Here is a 22,428-nt window from a genome sequence, read left to right as displayed (position 1 = left end):
ATTCTCTGCCATTTCTCTCTTTCCCTGCATCCTCAGCTCTTTTCTACACTCTTCCCGTCATTCTCTTTTGCATTTCTCTATATCACTGCTCCTCTTCCACGCACATCTGCAGCCAACACTCCCACGTAGCTTTTCATTATTTTTCTGTCCCATCACTCCATCCTTCTCTTGCCACCGCCTATCCAAAACCGCACTTTGCCACCCCTCATTTCCTCGTTGTTACGTTCCTTCTCCCATTTGCGTTGGACCCTTTCCGCACCAAAAATCATGCAGCCAACATTCTCACATTACCACTGAAATTCCGCCGCTGTCATGTGTCCATCATCCCGCTGCCTGTCCGTGGTTTCCACTTGCACCTGATCCTTGATCTCTTTTCTGCCATCGAGTCTTCTTTTAGGATGTGCTCATCCCTGCCAATGCATTCTTTTCTACCGGCTAAAACCATCGTTGCTCTTGCCCCAATTTCTGTTGCTCATTCCCTTGCATCTGCTAACCTATCCGTGGAGCCTCCTCTCCTCCTTCTGGCGCACGAGCTCCACACAGCCTTGGCAGCTCCTGAAAACCTGCAAGCAAATTGGCCGTCTAATTTCCAGGCCTGCGTGAACCAAAATATTCCATATATCTTATGCGTTTGGGGTCTAAGAGATAAATATCAATTCGTTTGTTTTAATTTGGTTCAGTCTTTGCTAGGGTGTACGTATTCTTTTTAAATTTCATTAACTTTTAGTTAGGTCTCATAAATTTTCAAAATTAAAAAAATCTGAAAGTTAGACTTTATTTGTTTTTGTTTAAGTTTTGGATTTATTAAAATTTTAATTTAGTTTTGTTATTTTAATTTTAATTATATATATAAAAAATATTAAAAAATAACAAAAATAAAAAATAAAAATTTCGATTTCTTTTTTTTGTTTAGTTTTAAATCTCATATAGTTAGAATTAGAGTTAAGCTTTATTTTTGGTTTCCCTTTTAATTTAGTTTAGTTTAATCTTTATTTTTCTAATTTAGTTAGTTTTGTTTAAAAGTTAGATTTAAATCATAAAAATAAAAAAATAAAAATTCATAAAAAGCTCCTTTTTGTTTTTAATAGATTTTAGTTTAAATTTTGATTTAATTTAGTTTAGATTTTTTTTTTTAGATTTATCTTAATCTTAGAATTCTATTTAAAAAATAAAAAATTTATAAAAATAAAAATCATAAAAAAAAATTTCGATAAAAAAAAAATTTGAAAAGGCTTAATAAAAAATTGAAAATTTCATTTTTGGCGACTTTTGCAGTGTTTATGTTCCATTTCTCTATAGCTAAATGCACTTAAATGTTTAGTTAAAGTTAGCTATGTGAGAGTGGTAACTGATCAGCATTTAAATTTTATGATCATTTAAAGCATTTAATTTTTTGAAGTTTAATTGCTGGATCATTGTTAAGGCGTTGTGCATTTGTGGAAAATCTTACATTGCTTGGGTTATTTGATGATAAATGATTGTTCTACATGGTTTATATTTTTGCAATATTCAATAAATAATCATTTAATCATTAACTCCATAAGGCACTGGTCTATTAACTCAATAAAATCAATTAAGTGCTTGTTGTCTCTCGTGCCTCCCAACCCAACTGGTCCGCAGTTGGTCGTCCATTATCCTATAGGGTCTACCCCCCTTAGCTGCGGGAGACAGGCTTAAACAGAGAGATCGGGGATCAGGGTGACAGCCCCCGGTCTGAGCGTTGTCGTGACAATATGTGCGACAACAAGCCCTAAACAAATCTTCACTGTCCCTTCCTCATCTATTTGAGTTCCTTCTTTGACACCCGAACTGTGATCCGAACTTGTCACTGAACTGTTCACCCGAATTTCAGGGATATGTCCAAATTTCTTCACTGTAGAAATGTGAATACCTTTCACGCATATATATAGTGATTTGCCCATATATATAAGCCGACATGATCTCAACGAAGGGATGTGTCTCGAATTAGGCGAGCCGACATGTGCCATGTACTTCATCTTGAGGCCGACTTTAAGAGGAGAACCATGTGTTTGTCTTGGAGGGCAATTAGACAATCCTATAGTCTTAAATACATTTGTAACATGCCCAAGAAGGGTTCTTCTTACATGACATTAACTCTTTTGACAAATCCTAAAGGCTCATAGTGAGAGCCATCTAAAAATAAAATCCATTGCTTATGAAACCCATGAAGCAAACTTTACAATAATAATTTTATTTTTCTTCTCAAAATCACAATTACATGTCATTATGAAGACCGAACCTAGTTACACTTTTCAACACTTCTTGTTCATTGAGATGTTCCTAGCTAGGGAATTATACAAAGGTACTAGACTATTTTTAAAATAACTGATTTGGGTAAACTTTATATCTTGTAGTAGGACAATAGGTTCTCAATGATTAGTCACTAGGCTACATTCCATTTAAAATAGACAACTATTTTTGTATTGAATAACGATGGATGAAGACTAAGAAATGTAAACAGGAAAACTTTCAAACAATGATGATAATATTGGCGATATATCGCCGAATATCGGAAATATCGCGATATTTTCGGCGAGCCGAAATATCGCCGAGAAAATATCGCGATATTTTGGCTCCTGAAAATATCGCGATATTTCCGAGATATCGCCGATATCTCGGCAAAATATCGCGAGACGACAGAAAATATCGCCGAGCGTGTTATGCCGCGGCTAGAAAAAGGGAAAATCGTTTTTTTTTTTCTTCATTTCTGTTTCTGAGTGTTGGAGAAGGAAGGGGAAGAGTTTTGTGGTGGTTGTCAAGGAGGGTTTGAGGATCAAACAATGATTATCACCACCAACTAAGATTTTTTTGTGGATCAAAGATTGAAGAATAGTGAGACAAATTTCATTTCTTCCATTAATAGGTATGTTCTTAAAAACCCCCATGTTAATGATTTTTTCATAGATTTAGAGTTATGCTTGCTTGCCTCTTTGCCTACCAACATTTTGTTTCTTTTTTTTTTTCCATTTGCTATGATTTTCATGCCCATGAGCCAATGCAAGGGTTTTCTCCATATTTGGACAGCAAGCTTCATTTTTTTTCAACTTTCTTATGTACTGCCTTATTGCCATTTTTCATTCACATTGCAAAATGCAAATAATGTAGTAATTTTTTTTAAATGAGGTGGTTATTATTTATTATTTTTTGTTGCCAATTTTTTGTTTTTTTGTGCCCTACGTTTGAATTAGTTCACTACAAATGTCAAATATGCCAAAAGCCTTGGACCCATTTTGGAAGTATGGGGAGGCTGTTGGTGGGGCAAATCGAGCATATATATCATGCAAATTGTGTGGGACCAAGATGTCAGGAGGGGTTACACGATTGAAATACCATTTGGCTAGACTCCCTGCACATGATGCAGATGTAATGCCTTGTATGGTTTCTAGTGCGGAGGTTATACAAAAAGCTCTTGAAGCAATTGCTGAACAAGACAGAAAGAAAGCTGCTAGGGAGAGGCCAATTGTCTCAGATAGAGAGTTGCTAGTTTTATTTGTTTAGCAACTTTTGCTACATATAAGTTCATAACTCATGATGATGAAATACTTTTAAAGTTTTATATATGTGATGTTATTTTGTTTGAGTCCTTGATTGGACAATTATCAGGGATCAGCAGGTTATGTGATGTTATTTTGTTTGAGTCCTTGATTGGACAATTATCAGGGATCAGCGGGATTTGGTTTCGCCTTTGAAGTTTGATGTATCATTTCTATTTGACATCATATATATCAGTGCTTTCTTTTTATTTATGTGCCAATGTTTTTAGTTCATGTTGTTATTGCTTTATATGTTTAGAAATCTGAAAAAAATGAATATTTTATGCATTTTTATGCTTGCCGATATTTGCCGATATTGCCGATAAGATGTTTTCTGGACCCTCGCCGATATTTTGCTGATACCAATATTTTCAACACTGCTTTCAAACATTAAACTAATATCCTAATCTTTCTGTGAGGAAGACATACTGAAAGAGGAGTTTCAACAATCAGACTATTTTTCTCACTGTAATCATATGAATTGTATTGCATAGAATTCCACAAAAACGAAGGTATGTTAAACACAAATTATATCTCACATAAATATTTTAGCTTATGAAATCGTTAGAAACAATGTATAGAGGAAACAATGATAGTCAATTTTCACTGTATAAAATCAATCAATATGACTTATATTGACATTTAGAGGAAAAAGACTTTGATTTATCAGAAAAGTACTTTACACATAGCAAATGAACAGACTGCAACTTGCTGGAAATAAAATCTATTTGGACTAACTACCATTAACTATTGCCCACCCCCTTAGTACAAGATTTCCCTCTTTTCTCCCCCCCGATAAAGCCCTTTCATCTAGTTGTTTTCTATTTTTTATACAAAATGATAACAACGGACATTAGTTGCAAAAACAAGTTTTTAGGAACAGAATTGCAAAATCAAGAAAATCATTGAACAAACAACTCTAGCTGTTTGTCTGCCACTTGGCCTTGATTAGGTGTGTTCTGCTTGATAAGCTTCTGGAACTTTCATGGCACAAATTTGGCAAACAGTTTCCAGTTTTCTTCAACTGGATAATAAAAAGTTATCTTTCTATTGGCAGTATCTAACTTGATGTATTTTTCATAAGTGGGAACAATTGAGAAAATATTTTTGACTTGCCAAGTAAGATAAAAGTCATCAATTAACTTTTCAACTATCATCTATCCTTTCAATGTTTCCGACATATTTGAAAACTTTTTCACCCTATTTTTTTTTCTCTTAATAGTAATTCTTTGTAGGCATCTAATGATATCAACTTTTCAATTTGATCCCAACATGATGGCAAACCCATTTCTGTAAGATTATTAAATTTACTCGTAAACATATCAACATTTTTTTTACCATTCTGTATTTGTCTTCAGCCTACTGGACTAGAGCCGTCTTAGTCAAAACCTTGTTGGTTTCCATTATAATTGAGGTCCTGTCATGAATTTCCAACTCATGTAATTGGCCCTTCTCGTAGTCTAAGGCTGATAATAGCCTTCTCTGATATAAACTTTACCCATCAACCCAAAGTCTGAATATTGAATAAGAATCTTGCTTGATCTTCATGTTTTTATTCTTAATTTCAAAAAATTGAGACTATATATTCTTTTGCCTCCCTGGAGCTAAAGGTGACATTCCTGCGTGGTTTTCTTGGATTGTAGCCACTGATGGAAAAAATTCCCAACAGAAGGCAGACTCATTTGATGTAGCTTCCTCTGCACTCTGAACTGATATTTCTGTTTCATCTTGTTCCTCTGTTCTGTCTTTTTCCAGAATGCTGATCCTTCTCTGTTTCAGAAACTGTTTGAAACTTTGTGCATGACTCCTTTTCAAATTTTTCTCCTGTGGTTGAGTGGTTTCTTAAATAGGGGGTTGAGAAGATTGCCCTGTCTCTGAAATTTGCTGTGTACTTTGATGTTGTTGAGGTTCCCAAGTGTCTCTGTTATCCATTTTTTCTATATCTGATTTAGTTACATGTATATAGGGAGCAGATCCTTGCTTGGTCCTTTTGTCTGATATGATCATATGAGGATCAAGTCATTCTGACTTTAGGTTATTGTATACTTTATGTTTTATTTCACGTTCATGTGCATCTCAGTCTATCCCACACTCATAAGAATGATTTCACTTCTCGTTTAATTATTTCAACACTGAGAATTCTCTGGAGTTATCTTGGTTTTCTTTAGTATTTGATTTCCATTTATCACGATAGGAAGAACTTAATGTTATAATATCAGATGACGAAGACATTGCCGAGTCACTTTCTATGGAGAAAATACTCCTCTTTACTTGGTGGAAGTTGCTATTTTCAAATCTGTTTTGGCAGTGCAGTTTGCAGTTCGGATAGGAATTTTTAGAAGTGATATTGATTGCCTTGAAGTTAGACTGAGCGATACATGCTTGCCCTTCTTCCCTGCATAGGAAGGGAAAATGGGTGTGCCCCTACTTTGGCTGGGAATGTATGATAGTATGATGCATCTTCTTTTGTGCATTAATGAATTATAAGATGCATTTTTGAAAAGAAAATATACCAGTCAACATGCAACCTGCAATTATGTGCAACCGATGCAAATTTCTGGATTGTAGCAGCTGGTTTATTATGATATCTTGCTATTTTCATTTCTACTTGCATGTTGATTTCATAATCATCAAACCATTGCGAAACTATCATAGGGTGCGTTAAGTTGGACAATGCACTTAGTTACGTGAGAATTGTAAGCACCTCTATATGTGCTCAGGAACTCCATTATAAATAAGTTAAAAACTATGTGCTATTGCATGTGTACAATTCTGCTACTCATATTTCACATGTAAAGGTAATAGGAAATCCAGCCAGGAAGGAATTATGCTAAAAAAGAAAGAAAAAAGAAAAATTATTGATTGCTTGCCCTGATTTTCTCTATAGGTACCATGGTAAAGTCTTTTTCCCATTTTAAATTGTTAAGGGGTGGAGTCACATGCGACGCATTATAATTGTGGTATGGTAGGAACTAACACTAGGAATTGGGGAGTATCTTGTTGAGAGATTTGGATGGGTATACAGTTTGTCTCTAGATGTGGGACTTCTGATTATGCAAAAAATGTTAGATGTGGTGAATCATGATCATACCCCTTTAGAACGTGAGTAGGCTAGCAGGCTGCTTCAATGGTAATCCTCTCAACATACTCTCTTTTCTCTTCATATGCTTCAAGCGTGGATGAAAATCTTTGGCATGTAAGATTCTCTTGCTGCACAATTTCATTCATTAACGTCAGAATAGTCCTCTATATTTATAACCCTGTCCTGTTTGATATAGAAGATACATGTGTTCCATTCATCATATGTTTTATGTCTGATTTGGTAGATATCAATTGACTTGAACAGCTGTATATAAACGCACCACAGTACCTATCTTCAAAGCACACGGGCAGGCTCAAGCACAGATTTCTGATTGTGCAGCTGAAACTTTCTCAGCAATTCGTACAGTAAGTTGTGTCAAAATTCAGCTGTGCCCACTGTTTGGCTTTTACTTTAGTCTATATTGGTGAGTCTCTGATGATGGAAATAATTTTCACTCGTATAATGTTCAGAACTTAAGCTGATGTTTTTATCATACTTCGCACAAACTAAGGGTTAAGAAAAACTTTGAAAGGTGGTATTGCATTTATCTCAGAAAAATAATTTTTTATTTTACTAAGTACATTTTGATGTGTTCAGGTGAGATCCTTTGGTGGAGAAGTGAGGCAAATGTTCACGTTTTCTGAGCAGGTAGTGTGTTGATTATGTGGAAAAGCATTCTACAATTCAGATTGTATGTTCGACTATGTCAAAATATTTTAGTATATACAAGGAGGGTGTTTTTTTATTAATTCATTTTGTATATGAAGTTTTGGAATCTCAATGTTTTTTGCGATAATTCTACCGAAACACGTGTCTGTGAAATATCGCAGGTTCATTCTTATCAGAAAAGTGGAATTAAACTGGGATGGATGAAATCTGTTAATGAATCATTGACCAGAATCATGGTTTACGTCTCATTGATGGCTCTGTACAGTGTTGGTGGAAGCAAAGTAAAAATGGTACGAATATTCTGTTTCTGCTAAAATTTTATATCTATTTTGAAAGTTTGAAGAATCAGTTGCTATTTAAGTATCGTGGTTACAAAAGGATGCCTTTCCATCCGCATTAGAGTTAAATCCTTTTGATAAGGAAAAATATATGGCAAACTACACAACCAACATCCAAAATCAAAGAAGCTGAACTACTTAGATATCAGAGAGAGAGAATGCACTGTAAAATAAATTATAAATTCTTCTGAAATTTTAATGTTTGGTAACAAAGGAGACACTGCTCTATCAATGCAACAGGAAAGCAATTTCTTCATTTTACATTTGTTTAAAAATTATTCCTCACAATCTTCAAGATTATATTGTAAATGCTCTTTGTAAACTATCATGGCACCTTAAAACCTTCTTTGAAATTGTTACTGTTTGAGGGACCGGTTTTGGAATCAAGACCTTTCTTTGCTGGCTTGTGAGGTAACAAGAGAGTCTGCACATTCTAATGGATGCTGTAGTATAGTATCTAGGTAGTAGCACAGTAGCAGGTATGTCCACTTCTGATGGTGGAATTATGCTGATGGTGGAATTATGCATTGATTTGTTTGATTTTATCAGATTATTTGAACACTTCTCTCTTAGATTGGCAATAAGCATTTGGATAATTTTTCCTTTAATAGCTTTATAATCTCTGCTATAGAAAAATAGGAATGCTATTAAAACAATAATGAAATGAAATGATGGCCACTTTCATCCATTGTTACATTTATACTAGTTAGATGGGCCACTACGATTGAAAGTTAGGTTTCGTCCACTTTATAAAAGGATGATGCAGACATGGTTCTAGAGCAGAAGAAAGAAAGAAGTTATATTATGTCTCAAGATGACTAAAGAATAGTCAACAGTAATGGTGACTTCCAAGTTTGTTATGTAATTTACAAGTATATTAGGTATAGTGAAATATATAGTCAAGGGAATTTATTGGGTATCTCCACGCAGAAAGAAAAGATTGGGAATATAGTAATGTGCATTTTTCATATGCAAATAGCACCTCAAATATGTTGCCAACTTTCTTTTTGAAGGTCAGAAGCTCTTGAGGCGTTTTGTGGGTTCCCTTTCTGGTCTTGTACGTGGTGGGATCACCATGAAAATTGGTTCTCTCCGAATCAGAGATTTCAGGTTCATCATTGATAACGAAGAAGTTGAGTTGACTCAATTTAAAATTTAATAAAGTTACGTTAAAGGGAAAACTCAAGTGAAGCCAACCTCCGTGTGTGTTGAGAAACAACTGCTTGCAAAAAGAAGATTTAAGCTGAGTTATAAGTTCAGAACATAACTCTCTGAATACAAGTACCTCCAGGATAAGAGATTATGTGCTGCTTTGCAGGTTGGTTGTCCTATAGCCATTACTAATATCAATGGGATTGGCAGGGAAGAATTGGAAGGTTGAAGGTTTAATTAAGGAATATAATGTAATTCATTGTGAGTGTGAAAACTTGAATGCAAAATTTGATAAAATGTTTACACCGAAAATTTGATTCTTTTTGGTGCTTAGTAGATTTGGAGTCAAAATTGATCTATGCTATTTTTTAATAATATTATTTATATTTATATATATTTCACATCTATATATATATTTTTTATTTTTATTTTTATTTTTAATTTTGTATATATTTTATTTGTTTTATTTTTTATTTTAATTTTTAATTTTATTAAATGCGTTTGACATTTTTTTGACATAGCGTTGATATATATATGTAGAGTGTATTAAGTTTTTATATCCTTGTTAATTAAATTTCAATATGAAATCCTAAAGTATAATAGCTACAAATATGAATCATTATGCTAATTTAAATAGTAAAATGCGTTTTATTTTATATATATTTCACATATATATGTAAACATATATATTTTATTTTTAAAAATATGTATATTAAGTAAATTTGTTAAGTTTTTGTATGTTTATTAATTTTGAAATATCAATCAATACTATTTAAATTTCACACATATATGTAAATATTCTTATTTTTAATTATATGTATATTAAGTAAATTTATTAAGTTTTTGTATTTTTATTAATTTTGAAATATCAATCAATATTACTTAAATTTATTTGAATGTGATTTGCATATTATAATTCTTTTATCGAAAAAAACATATTTATAATTTTATTAGTAAAAACAAAATCACAATATAACAAATTGAATTGAACCCATTGATTATGTTTTAATTAAATTAATATATTATTATTATTATTATTATTATTATTATTATTATTATTTAATCAAATACTTCATTTTATAAATGTTACATCTTTTCATACTGAATTGTTATTATTATTAAATCTAATACTTCATTTTATAAATACTACACCATATTTTCCCTACAGGATTGAGGCGGCACAACTATTTTATTATATTTGTGTTTCCTTATATTAAATTATGTTTTAGTAAATGAAGTATTACGATCCCATATTTAATATTTATTCATTATTTTAAGATATTTATTTCATATTTATTCATTATTTTATGATATTTATTTCCTTTATATTAGATATCTTTTAATAAATGAACTAACTTTGTTGTTTTCATTGGGTATCAAAACTACATTCCCAATCTACATTAAACCTCTCTCTTGGTCATGCTTATATATACAGTATGTAAACTAAACGTTTTTCTTTTCTTAGCAAATTAGAATATGAACTTGTTCTTTTCATTTGGTATATGGGAGCTGCATTCCTATTTGTCCTTGACTCACATTTTTTTAACTAAGCCGTTTGATCAATTTTTGCTACCCTTGGTAAACATAATTGCATGTTTTTGGCCACACTCATTTTGACATTCATCTTGTTCAGAGTATCTCCGATCCAGGTCTTTGGCCATCTAACATTCAAAATCTCTTCTGAAGAGAGACTTAGAATTAATGGAGAAATCTAGTGATTGATTTATTATTACGCATTTGTTGTAGTGTGTTAAGATTATGTTGTTTCATTTAGGATTCAGATCATATTTCTTAGGGAGTTGTTTAAACCTCCAACTAATCTGTATTGCTATATATCTACATATGTTTGGCTGAATGGAATAGAGTGCGTTGTGCTCTCTGATACCAAATTAAAATTGAGAGAAACAAAGTATGAGAAGAAAAATGAGTAGCTCTCAGGTGAGACTTGTTCCACTTGGAGACTGTCATAGCTCACAACACACTCTATTCCATTCAAGCCAAACATACCTACATATATAGCAATACAGATTAGTTGGGAAGTTTGAACAACTCCCTAAGAAATAGGATCTGAATCCTAAATAAAACAACATAATCTTAACACACTACAACAAACGCTTAATAATGAATTAATCACTAGGTCTCAGGAGAGGTGGATGGCACATTGTATCGTTAGTTAGTGGAAGTCTGAACTATCTCACTACAATTAGACGAGATATTGCATATTCAGTTAACATGTTGAGTCAGTTATGGCCAAGCCTCTTGAAAGCCATTGGAATGAAACAAAGGGGGTTCTGTGATACCTTAAGGGGACTATTGATTATGGTATTAAATATACTGATGTTTTTGATGTTGAGTTGGCAAGTTACTCTGATTTAGATTGGGTCGGGAATCCTTATGACAGAAGATCAACCTCAGGATATGCATTCAGCATTGGATCCGGGATTGTGTCATGGAGTAGCAAGAAACAACGAACTGTTTCTTTATCATCAACTGAAGCTAAATATAAAGCCTTGTGTGGTGCTATATGTGAAGCAATTTGGTTGCGGCGAATTCTCAAACACGTTGGAGAAGAGCAGAAAAATCCTACAATCATCAAGTGTGACAATCAAAGATCCATCAAATTGGCTAATAATCCTGTGTACCATGCAAGATCAAAACATATTGACACTCAATATCATTTTGTGAGGGAAAAGATGTAGTCTAAAGAAATAACTTTAATTTATTGTAATACCAATGATAATGTGGCTGGCATTTTCACAAAGCCTCTTGGAAAGGAAAAGTATGAGTCATTTAGAGATATGTTAGATGTGGTAGAAAATCCATTTCTCCATTAAGGGGGAGACTTAGAATAAATGGAGAAATCTAGTGATTAATTCATTATTAGGCGTTTGTTGTAGTGTTAAGATTATGTTGTTTTATTTAGGATTCAGATCCTATTTCTTAGGGAGTTGTTCAAACCTCCCAACTAATCTGTATTGCTATATATGTATGTATGTTTGGCTGAATGGAATAGGATGTGTTGTGAGATCTAACAGTCTCCAGGTGGAGCAGGTCTCACCTTAGAGCTTCTAATATTTCTTCTCATACTTTGTCTCTTTCAATTTTAATTGAGAGCTCATCGTTGGTGCAATTTAAAGAGGAAAAACACTGCTTGAGAAAAATATATTCCCAACGTACTGTGACAGAGTCTGTTGGAGTTAATTGCTGTTGGAATCTAATCCAGGGTCTTAAGTGATGTGGTCACTCGGATAACATCAATTTGAAATGCATGCCTTATAGAGCAACCATCTTGAGCCCATCTTCGATAGTTGTAGCCATGACGATTGATAGTCGTTCGACCTAGGAGCCGTGCCTGTTCAAGGTGTCATATAGTGTGATCGCATAATCAGATTGGTGTTGCCACATGTTTTAATAGATTACAATATGGTTGATTATATTAATGCTTAAACAAAAAATGGTCAATTGCGAGAACCATTGCACTGACAATAGGAGATTAATAAAGTCGAGCCACAACAATTTCTTGTAAATCATATCAAATCAGCAAGGAGGAATCGCTAAATGGTGGGTCCTTAATTTCTGTTAGAAGATCGTGATGGTAGGCCCCCCACTTGATGCCACATAACAGCAAGTGATCATATTAAAAGTCACCCAAGGTTTAAACTTTAAAACACCTGTATATAAAAGGTGATATTCCAAGTTAAGGGCGACGATTGTTTGGTTGTTTCAACTAATAAAAGTTTCAAAGGTATTTTTGATTAAAGTATCTTTAAAACTAAAAAGGTTAAAATGATCATTGATAATGAATGAATGATATTTAACGTCCACAAGACTAAAATCAGTCTATGGGACCACTAGCCTCCCTGCTTTTTTCCTTTTGCAATTTAATCCTTTACTCATTGAAATTGATGATGAGCTGACCTAACCTTTTAACATTGCCCTCACTGAAAAGACAATGCCAAGGAATCGATGCTAACATATTGCCATAATTGTCCTGATGTCTTTGAAAACATCACATTCCAAAATGAAATGCTTTTCTGATTCCACTACCCCAGAAGTGTAAAAAGCACACACATGTTCTTTACGTCTCTTCCACCATCCCGTTTCACACTGAAGTTGATGCGAGTTAGTTCTTAATTGAGAAATAAGAATCTTTTCTCCAGTGTTCCATGGGGATGCGTCCCCCAGGGTCAGGTGCACGCACCCTCACACACCACGTTCCCGGGACGAGGGGACGTCTAGGGAAACGTTTCCCCACGTCCCCCTTTTGGGGAGACGCGGGGAGACACAGGCGGGGACGTTTCCCCAGTGTGGGTGACGCGACTCCCCAAACGGGGGACACCTGGACGTCCCCCCTCAAAATGGTTTATGCGTCCCCCCTTAAATTTGCTTGAAAACAATGATTTATGACAGGGAATACCTAGTATTTGACCATATTTCCCTACTAATGCTATGAAATTCATGGTAATGTTAAGTTCTTAAAGTAAAAGTGACATTCTCCTTTATCTTTCATTTTCATCCTTTTACTTAAATTTTTAACATTACCATGAAATGACTCAGGATGTTTGAGAGTGGTTCTGACCTCATTGGATTTCATATGGAGAAAGTAGAATTTTAGATCGCACTCAAAATCCAACATACTTAACAAATTTTCAGGAATTGAGGATTTGATGGATTGCAATGTTTCCATTGCATTTTGTCATGTATAAGGGTATGGAATTAGTTTTTAATCAAGAGCATCAAGCCCTCTGTGTACTTTAGAGTGACTTTTAGACTCGTCACTCCATTGTTTTTGAGTTTTAGTTATATCAATTTAATATTTCAGTCTTTAGATTTCAGTATCTATTATAGCCTATTTTGTTTAGTAGTAATTAGATTCTAGAATGATAAATGATGAATTTTAATTTTAAATCAATTTTGAATCTAGAATGATGAATTTAATTTTTAAATCAATGTAGATTCTAGAATGGTGAATAATGAATAAAAAATATGGATCAGAGTATTTCATTATTGAATCTCATGGTTTGTGGATGAATCATGTATGTATTAGTAAGAATGATGAGTATGGATCAATGTATTTCATTATTTAATTCAATTATGTATGTATCATCTATTTATGCTTTCATTATTGAATATGAATTTGAAATATATATATTAAAAAGGAAAAAAATTATATACCCCGATGTCCCCCCGTCCCCCCTAAATTTCAACAAAATTTGAGGGTACTCCCACACGTCCCCCTTGTTTGTCTCCCTGCACCCGCGTCTCCCTGTCCCGGAGTCTTGGTGGAACATTTCTTTTCTCTCCATGAAATGCTAGCTCCAATGTGCTGTTTTTGTTGGAGATCACAAGTGGGGTTGAATTCCTGAACATAGTACTTCTTTCTACCCAACTCTTTTCCCCATATACGATTACGAAACTTCTCCATAACAAAATTATTTAACTCGTTTCTATTTGTGGGACAGGCATTGAGGTAAATATTCCATTTTTGCATGCATTTGTTGTTTTGTCTCATCCATGATTTCTTTCTTTCACTCATCCCTTCATTGAAGATAACTTTAGGCCATCTACCTACTCCTATTTGCTCAATTCTTTTTAGGTACCTTATAAGACGCACCATAGCAATTGCTTCGATGGGAGCTACTCTTGTTTCACTCAACATTATCTCATAAGGAACTAAACTTTTTATTTTGAACTTGTTCATAATCAAGCGTTTTTGGATTTTCTCAATCTATTTCCATTTTGAGACATGGATGCTACTAGCCCACAGTTCACACCCATATAATATCATTGGACAAACTAGGAGTCCAAAAAGCACTTTAATCGTTTTCCAATCCCATAACTCTGCCTCTCTACATCTATTTTGAAGTGCATATAATGCTTTCCACCCTCCTAAAATTCTCTTCTTTCTGTAGTCCTCCCAATTAAGCTTGTTGTTGAAATTGATCCCAAGGTACTTGTATTCATTTACTTCTTCAAGAATGTTGCCTTCAAAGAAGAATGTATGCTGGCTTTGCTTCCTTTTATTAGAGAAAATCATTATTTTGGTCTTATTGGTATTGACTTGCATCCCCACTGCTTTACAAAAATGCTCAAGGGCATATAGGTGCATCTGCAATCCATGGGCTGATTTAGCAATCAATACAAGGTCATCAACATATAAAAGAAACTTTATCACAAACTCCCCTAACCAAACACCATCCCCACCTTGCAGATTTAGCCACTCCTCCAATTTATCAATATATAAACCAAAAAGGGTAGGGGATAAAGGGAAATCTTGCTTGACTTCGATGCCACTTCTAAAACTTTCTGAAATGCCTGGTGAAGTTCTAATTTTGACTTTCACCTCTTCATAAAGCCTATGGACAACGACTCTATAATGCAAAGAAATTTCAAGTTCTTCCATTCTACATCACAATTTATCTCTATGGATTGTTTCAAATGCCTTTTTGAAGTCAACAAATCCACAAAATACTTCTTCTTTGTCCCCCCAAACCTTTTCCATAATGTGTCTCAATGTGATACCATGATCTACTGTAGAATGTTTCAGCCTAAAACCCGTTTGCCCTTTTGCCCTCTTTTCTTTTACTTCTGTCCACTTACTTATTCTATTTTCTACCATGCCGCCGAAAAGCTTTGCAAACATAGGATTGATCATAATTGTTTTATAATTGGAAGGATTTTTAATGTCTCCACCTTTAAAAAGGGGTATTGCTAGACTAGTAGTTCAATCTCTCGGTAATTCTTGCCGAATGACGTTGTTGAATATTTCGATGATGTGCGGTGCTAGAATGTTCATTCCCCACTTCAGATATTCTGCTTGAAGTTAACCAATTACTTTGCCTTCCATGTTTTCAACTTCTTAATTCTTGCCTCCACCTCCTGTAACGTTAAAAGCTTTGTAGTTGTGTTTATCTTGAGAGGAGGCTCAACCTCTAATTATTTCTCATAGAGTTGTCTTGCATAGTCAAACAATTGATTGATTGTAATATTATTTTCAGTTTGCTTCTTCTTTAGTTGAAGTTCTTGCCAAAAAATCGTTGGGTTGTTCTTGCTTAGATATATTAACTCTTCTCACCTTGTTTGCATGAACTCGTTCTTTTCCTTTTTAAAATATGCTTAGATAACTTTACATTCATCTTCTCCCCGTCTACCTTTTTCAAGGTCTCCTTGCCATTTTGCATAAGGATACAACTAAAGTTCAAGAAAAAGTGCGATATTGCAAGTGAATATAACCATTTTAGTGGGTTCTCCATGTTTAGTTACTTATTTAATATTAGAGGCATTTTCAGTATATATTTATTTTAATTTTGGATCTATCAAGTATTGGGATGGATCAAATTTTTCAATATGCAAACTTCTTGATTTCTTTAAGCCCTTGGTAGATCCAAAATTAATATGGATCTATGCTAGTTTTAAACAACACACTAATAAAATGTTTTAACTATAAGAATTTTTTTATTTTCACTTGTTTTATATCATATATATTTAGTTGACATTGAAATATTTTATTTATGATTAACATTTTCCACATTAAAATGTTAATACACCCCCTCTCATATTTTGAAATAGAAAACATATATCCATAGAATTCTCTCTCTCTATATAAAAATATATAAATTCTCATACAAATCTCTTAATTCTTATTAACATACCTTGAATTAGAAAGCACCTATTATTAGGATAAGAACTCTCTCTCTCTCTCTCTCTCTATCTATATATATATATATATATATATATAGATATAGTGTTAAAATATTTTACTCAACATGCATATTGAAATATTTGATTTATAACCCATATTAAATGTTTCTTTTGGTTATTAATATTTTTTAAATGTTATATATCAACTCTATATTAAGAATGAAATAAATTACACATTGCAAGAAAGTGAAAATATAAGAAAATTTTTAATTTCAATTGCTTTATTTTTTCCTATATAAGGTTGATATAAAATGATGTTATCTAATATGGGCATTGAAATATTTTATTTATCTGATGTAAAAATTTCTCATTTCCCACCTCGGTTTTCAGTTTCACCTTATTTCTCCAAAATAGTTAAATGCCCTTTCCCATATCCATACATTTAACAATTGAAAAATAAATTTCGCTGAAAACGCAAATTCTGGAAAAATTACAGAATGCTGGAAAATGCAGAAATAAAAATCAGCACACAGCCATTCAACACATTTAAACACTGTGCTTTTTGGTGAAGGTGACCCTGGAAAAACCCCCTACAACTCTTGGGGAAAACCAGTTCGAAAGCTTCTTCTTATTTCTGGAAAATGCCTTTTACAGTGAGAGAAAATATTCAACAAAAATCAGCAAGCAAATTTTACAACTTATCTCATTTTCCGTGCCTCATAGCCAACTGGAAAAAACTTGCAAACAGCAAAACAGAATAGCAATAAATGTTGTACGGCCTCCTCGATTTTTGTGCCCAAATTTCAGCCTTAAATGCTGCTGTATGACCTGCTTAGAAAAGCGTGCAAGATGTCATAAATACGTTGTACGGATTTCCTCAATTTGTGTGCAGAAAAACCAGCAGTACAACTGTACAGATTTGCCTCGATTTGCGTGCCAAGGTACAGCCACTTGCTGTACAGATTTCTGCTCCTCGATTTCTGTGCACTTGCTGTACGGATTTCTAGAAAATCGTGCCCAATATCTGCCTTTCACTGTGTACTAAGTGAGTGTACGGATTTGCTAAAATGCTGCCTCCTTCTCCTCCTTATCCAGAAATCTCCCTTGCTCTCTTGCTCTCCTTCTCTCAATCTGCTCATGAAAGAATAAATGACCTTTTCCTCCTTTTCCTCCTTTAATCTAACCCTAAGTGACTTTTGGGGAATCCCTAAATCCAATGGCTGAGATAGATTGAGATCTAGGGCTGAGATTAAATGCTCATTTAAATCTCACTTTCTATTTTTTAATTCACCCCACTTTAATAAAGACCCACTTAGTCATTTATTTCCAAAGTCACTTTTCCTTTCTAATTTTACATTGGCTTTATTAAAGTCACTTTAAAATTAGACTTTAGTAACTTTAACACTTAAAATCACTTTTAAATTAGATTTGACTTTATAAAAATTATAAAGTCACTTTAGGAGAAAAATTAAATTCTTTTGGACACTTTTCCCTAGGCCAAAGATCAACGTCTTAGGGAACCACCTGTCCTCAAGTACCAAATTTAAACACTCCCTCTTACCGAGGAAGGTGTTCTTCACCACACCCATCTTGTCTCTAAAGTAGACATGCTTGCCCCGTGGTAAGGCTTTGGTAAGAATATCTGCAACCTACTCATCAGTAGGAATATACTCAAGCTTCACAGCTCCCTTTTGAACATAGTCTCTGATGAAATGATATTTGATCCCGATATGCTTTGACCTGTATGGCCTCACAACTAGCTAGACTTGCTGCCATATACTCTGCTTCCGCTGAACTCAATGCTACTGACTGCTGCTTCCGGCTGAACCATGACACTACTGCCGAACCCAACCCAAAACAACACCCTGAAGTGCTCTTCCTATTAGAAGCACAACCTGCCCAATTAGAATCAGTATAACCTGCCAATCTCACTCCATCCCCCTGCCTGTAGTCCAGACCATAATCCACTGCCCCCTGCAAGTACCGCAAAATGTGTTTTGCAGCCACCCAGTGAGCCTTCCTAGGTTCACACATAAACTGACTCATCGTGTTGACTGCAAAACAAATATCTGGTCTAGTGTTGACCAAATACATCAAGGAACCAATCAGCTGCCTGTACAATGTGGGATCCACCAACTCGGAATCCGAAGCATGAAGCTTCTTCCAGTTGGTGATCATCGGTGTCGACATGGGTTTACAATCCTCCATGTGGAATCTGCCAAGGATGTCCACAATATACTTCCCCTGCCCTAGGAAGAAATGCCCCTCCTCCTGCCACACCTCCAAACCCAAAAAGTAATGCATCAAGCCGATATTCTTCATCTCAAACTCCGTCGCAAGATCTCTCTTATAGTGCTCTATGAGTCTCTCTGCCCCTGTAATGACCAAGTCATCCACATACAACACTAGAATGAGAGGCTCCTCACCTATCACAATATAGTAAAGGTTCGGATTTGCCTCACTCTTTGTGAAACCCATCCCCTGCAAGTATGTATCTATCCTAGAGTACCAAGCTCTGGGAGCTTGCTTTAGGCCATAAAGGGCCTTCTTCAGTCTGCACACATGGGACTCCTTCCCATGCACCTCAAAGCCCTGTGGCTGCTCAATGTTTACCTCCTCCTGTATGAAGCCATTGAGAAATGCAGTCTTCACATCCATCTGGTGGATCTTCCAACCCATCTCTGCTGCTATCGATATAATGGAGCGGATCGAAGTATATCGAGCCACGGGAGCGAAGGTCTCCTCATAATCAACTCCCTCTACCTGGGAGAACCCTCTAGCCACAAACCTCGCTTTGAATTTCTCAATGCTGCCATCTGCAGCATGCTTTACCTTGTAAAGCCATCTGGAAGTAACCACGGATTTGCCCTCAGGCCTCGACACCACCTCCCAAACATCATTCTTCATGATAGAAGAATACTCCTCCTGCATGGCCTCTCTCCAGACCTGCTGACTAGTTGCCTCCTCATAGCTAGAAGGCTCAGAGTCAAGGATGCTGGTAGTCATTGCCATATAGCTACAAAACCTCTCAGGTGGTCTACTCTCTCTGACCAGCCTCTTAGGCTCAGCAACAGATGTGGCATCTCTCAAGGTGGCCTAAAGCCACTTGGGCTTCCTCTTCCCTGAGCGTACTTCTCCCATTGGAGAATGAAACTCCTCCTCCTCATCATCATCAGAAGCCTGAACTCCTGACTCTCTTTCTGCTGTCCTCCTTCCTGCACCTGAACCTGTAGAAGCTGAGGTACTGTGTGAACTGTCCATCAATGGACTCCCTACTGAACTGCTCTGCATGTTACCCGGAGCACCACCCCTCTGGCTTGGTGAGCCACTGCTCACTGACAGACCTGACATCCTCATAGATGTACCTCCGGATCCTCCTGATCCCTGCCCACTGGATCTCTGTGACTGACTCAACTGCTGCTGAGGGTCTGGTTAATCCAGATACTCTAACTCACGTGATCTCCTAAAGGCCCTGTCCTCCTCGAACTTCACATCCCGCTTGACAACAACTTTCCTCTGTGCAGGAATGTAAATCTGAAAGGCCTTTGAGGTCTCACTGTAGCCCACAAAGATACCCTTCTCTGCGGTGGGCTCTAGTTTGGTCCTCTTCTCCTTGGGTATGTAAGAGTATGTAATGCACCCAAAGATACGAAGATGACCAATATCAGGCTTCTTCCCAGAAAAAGCCTCCTCCGGAGTCATGTGCCCCAAGGCACGATGTGGACTCTTGTTCTGCAAATAAACAGCTGTGTTGCAGACCTCTGTCCACAAGAACAATGGCAACCCCTGATCATGTAACATGGCTTTGGCAGCCCCTCCGATGGATCTGTTCTTCCTCTCTGCAACCCTGTTCTACTGGGGGTTGTAAGGAACAGTGAACTCCCTCCTAATGCCTGCCTCTGCACAATAGTCAACAAACTCTCCAAGGGTGTACTCTCCCCCATTGTCCGTCTTCAGGGACTAGATCTTCCGACCTGTCTGTGTCTCAACAAAAGCTCTGAACTCCTGAAACCGCTTGAAGACCTCACTCTTGGTCTTCAAAAAATAAATCCAGGTCCTCCTGGAGTGATCATCAATGAATAAAACATAGTACTCATATCCACTCAAGGAAACATGAGACATCCGACCGCTCACATCGGAATGAATCAAATCAAGTATCCCAGTCGCTCTGCTGTCACTGTTGGGAAAAGGGGATTTGGCAAACTTGCCCATCGCACATCCTCTGCAAGTATCAAAGTGATCAGTACTGAAATCTGGCACACCTGTAGTGATCTCCCGCAAGGTCCTCAAGGCTCCATGATACATATGCCCCATCTTATGGTGCCAAATCTCACACAACTCAGAACCGCTAGCTCTGCTGTCGGTACTACTGCTCAATGCCAAAAGGGGTTGGAATGCAAACTTGTACACCTATGCATGGCGTACACCTATCACTCTAGCTGAATCAGCTGGAGTGCCCTTGGGATACATCAACACCTGTCCTCCCCTGAACAGTACCTCATATCCTCTGTCCTCCAAAGCTGAGACAGATATGAGGTTCTTCTTCATCCCTGGCACATAAAGAACATCTGACACCTTCAAGGGAGGTTTGGACTCCCTCTGAAATGTCAGTGTCCCCACACCGACTGCTCTAACAACTCTGTCATCACTGAGTACTACTTCTATATCAGTGCCACTCTCTGAAAGCTCTGAGAAGTACTCACGGACTCCTGTCATGTGACGTGAAGCCCCACTGTCCACATACCAGATACCTGAAGATGCTCCGTTAATCGAGGGAAAAGCATGCTCCCTCTGAGCCTGAGTGGCAGGTGATCCTGCATTAGAGGACTTACACGCAGTGAACGCAAACTCCCGGTCAAAACAGTCTGTAAAGTCCTCAACCTCTGCTGAAGCTACCATGCTCTGGTTCTTCCCCTTCTTCTTCTTCTTCTCCGGACACACAACTGCATAGTGTCCCATCTTTTGACAATTCCAACACTTCACCTTGGAATAGTCCTTCTGTGTGTTATCCTGTTTACCTTTACCTTTGCCTTTGCCCCCACCATTGCTTGTGGAAGCCTGCTTCTTCCCTTTGCCTTTCTTGCCTCCTGCCAACAGTGCTACATCCTCATCCTGCTCAACTGGCTTGGCTGCCCCAAGCTGACCTTTCCTGATCTCTGTCTGAATGCAATCATCCCAAAACCTCTCCCATGTGGGAAGGGTCTCACGTGCACAAACCCCATCAGCAAAGTTCATCCATGAACGGGGGAGGCCATTCATTGCAATCCACACCAACTCAGTGGGTGGAATGACCTCTCCAACTGTTGCCAACTCATCTCTCACATTAGTAATCTTTGTGAGATATCCAGCTGCACTATCATTACCCATCTTAATGGTCTTCAGCTTCTCCTTCAGGACCATTTTCCGGTTCTCATTGGTACTCTGGTAGAGATTGGACAATGCTATCCACATCTCATGGGCATTTCTCTTTCCTCTCACATGAGGAATGCAATGGTCTTTGACTCCGTCTAGAATCAATCTCTTACCCTTGTTGTTCTTTTTATTATAATTAGCCAACTGAGTGGCATCAGTAGGCACAACAACAGGGTTCTGTGTGGTATGCACCATGATGTCCCAGACTTCTGCCTCCTCAAAAAACTCTGCATTCTCTCCTTCCAAACGCTATAATTGGAATGCCCATCCAACTTATCCTCCACCTCAATCCCAATGACATCCAGCTGTCCTAAAACTAAAAAATAGCACTGCTGTAGTAAAGATAAAACTGCTGTTTGTGAAAAATCAGCGTGCTGGAATTTTTTGAGTGAAAAATCAGCAGGCTGTAATTTTCCTCCTTGCTGTCCCAAACTGCACTTCAGCACTCAAGCTCTGATACCATGTAAAAATTTCTCATTTCCCACCCGGTTTTCAGTTTCACCTATTTCTCCAAAATAGTTAAATGCCCTTTCCCATATCCATACATTTAACAACTGAAAAATAAATTTTGCTGAAAACA

At 36.4% G+C, this 22,428-nt stretch overlaps 1 protein-coding gene across 1 annotated transcript in view; it reads left to right on the top strand.

The window, feature by feature from the left end:
• ABCB28 (non-intrinsic ABC protein 8) overlaps positions 1–22,428 on the top strand; it is a 507,377-nt gene that overhangs the window by 339,281 nt on the left and 145,668 nt on the right. The window contains exons 6-8 of the mRNA XM_089404304.1: positions 6,901–7,001; positions 7,234–7,284; positions 7,467–7,595. Of these exons, the coding sequence (XP_089260430.1) occupies positions 6,901–7,001; positions 7,234–7,284; positions 7,467–7,595 (281 nt within the window). The remainder of the gene's footprint in view (positions 1–6,900; positions 7,002–7,233; positions 7,285–7,466; positions 7,596–22,428) is intronic.

Source organism: Pinus tabuliformis, chromosome 2_2 (assembly GCF_031772625.1).
Source record: "Pinus tabuliformis cultivar Carrire ecotype Pingquan chromosome 2_2, CPIR1, whole genome shotgun sequence".
Taxonomy (NCBI): Eukaryota; Viridiplantae; Streptophyta; class Pinopsida; order Pinales; family Pinaceae; genus Pinus; species Pinus tabuliformis.
Note: the sequence above shows the minus strand (reverse complement) of the source record. Positions and strands in the feature narration are given on the sequence as shown.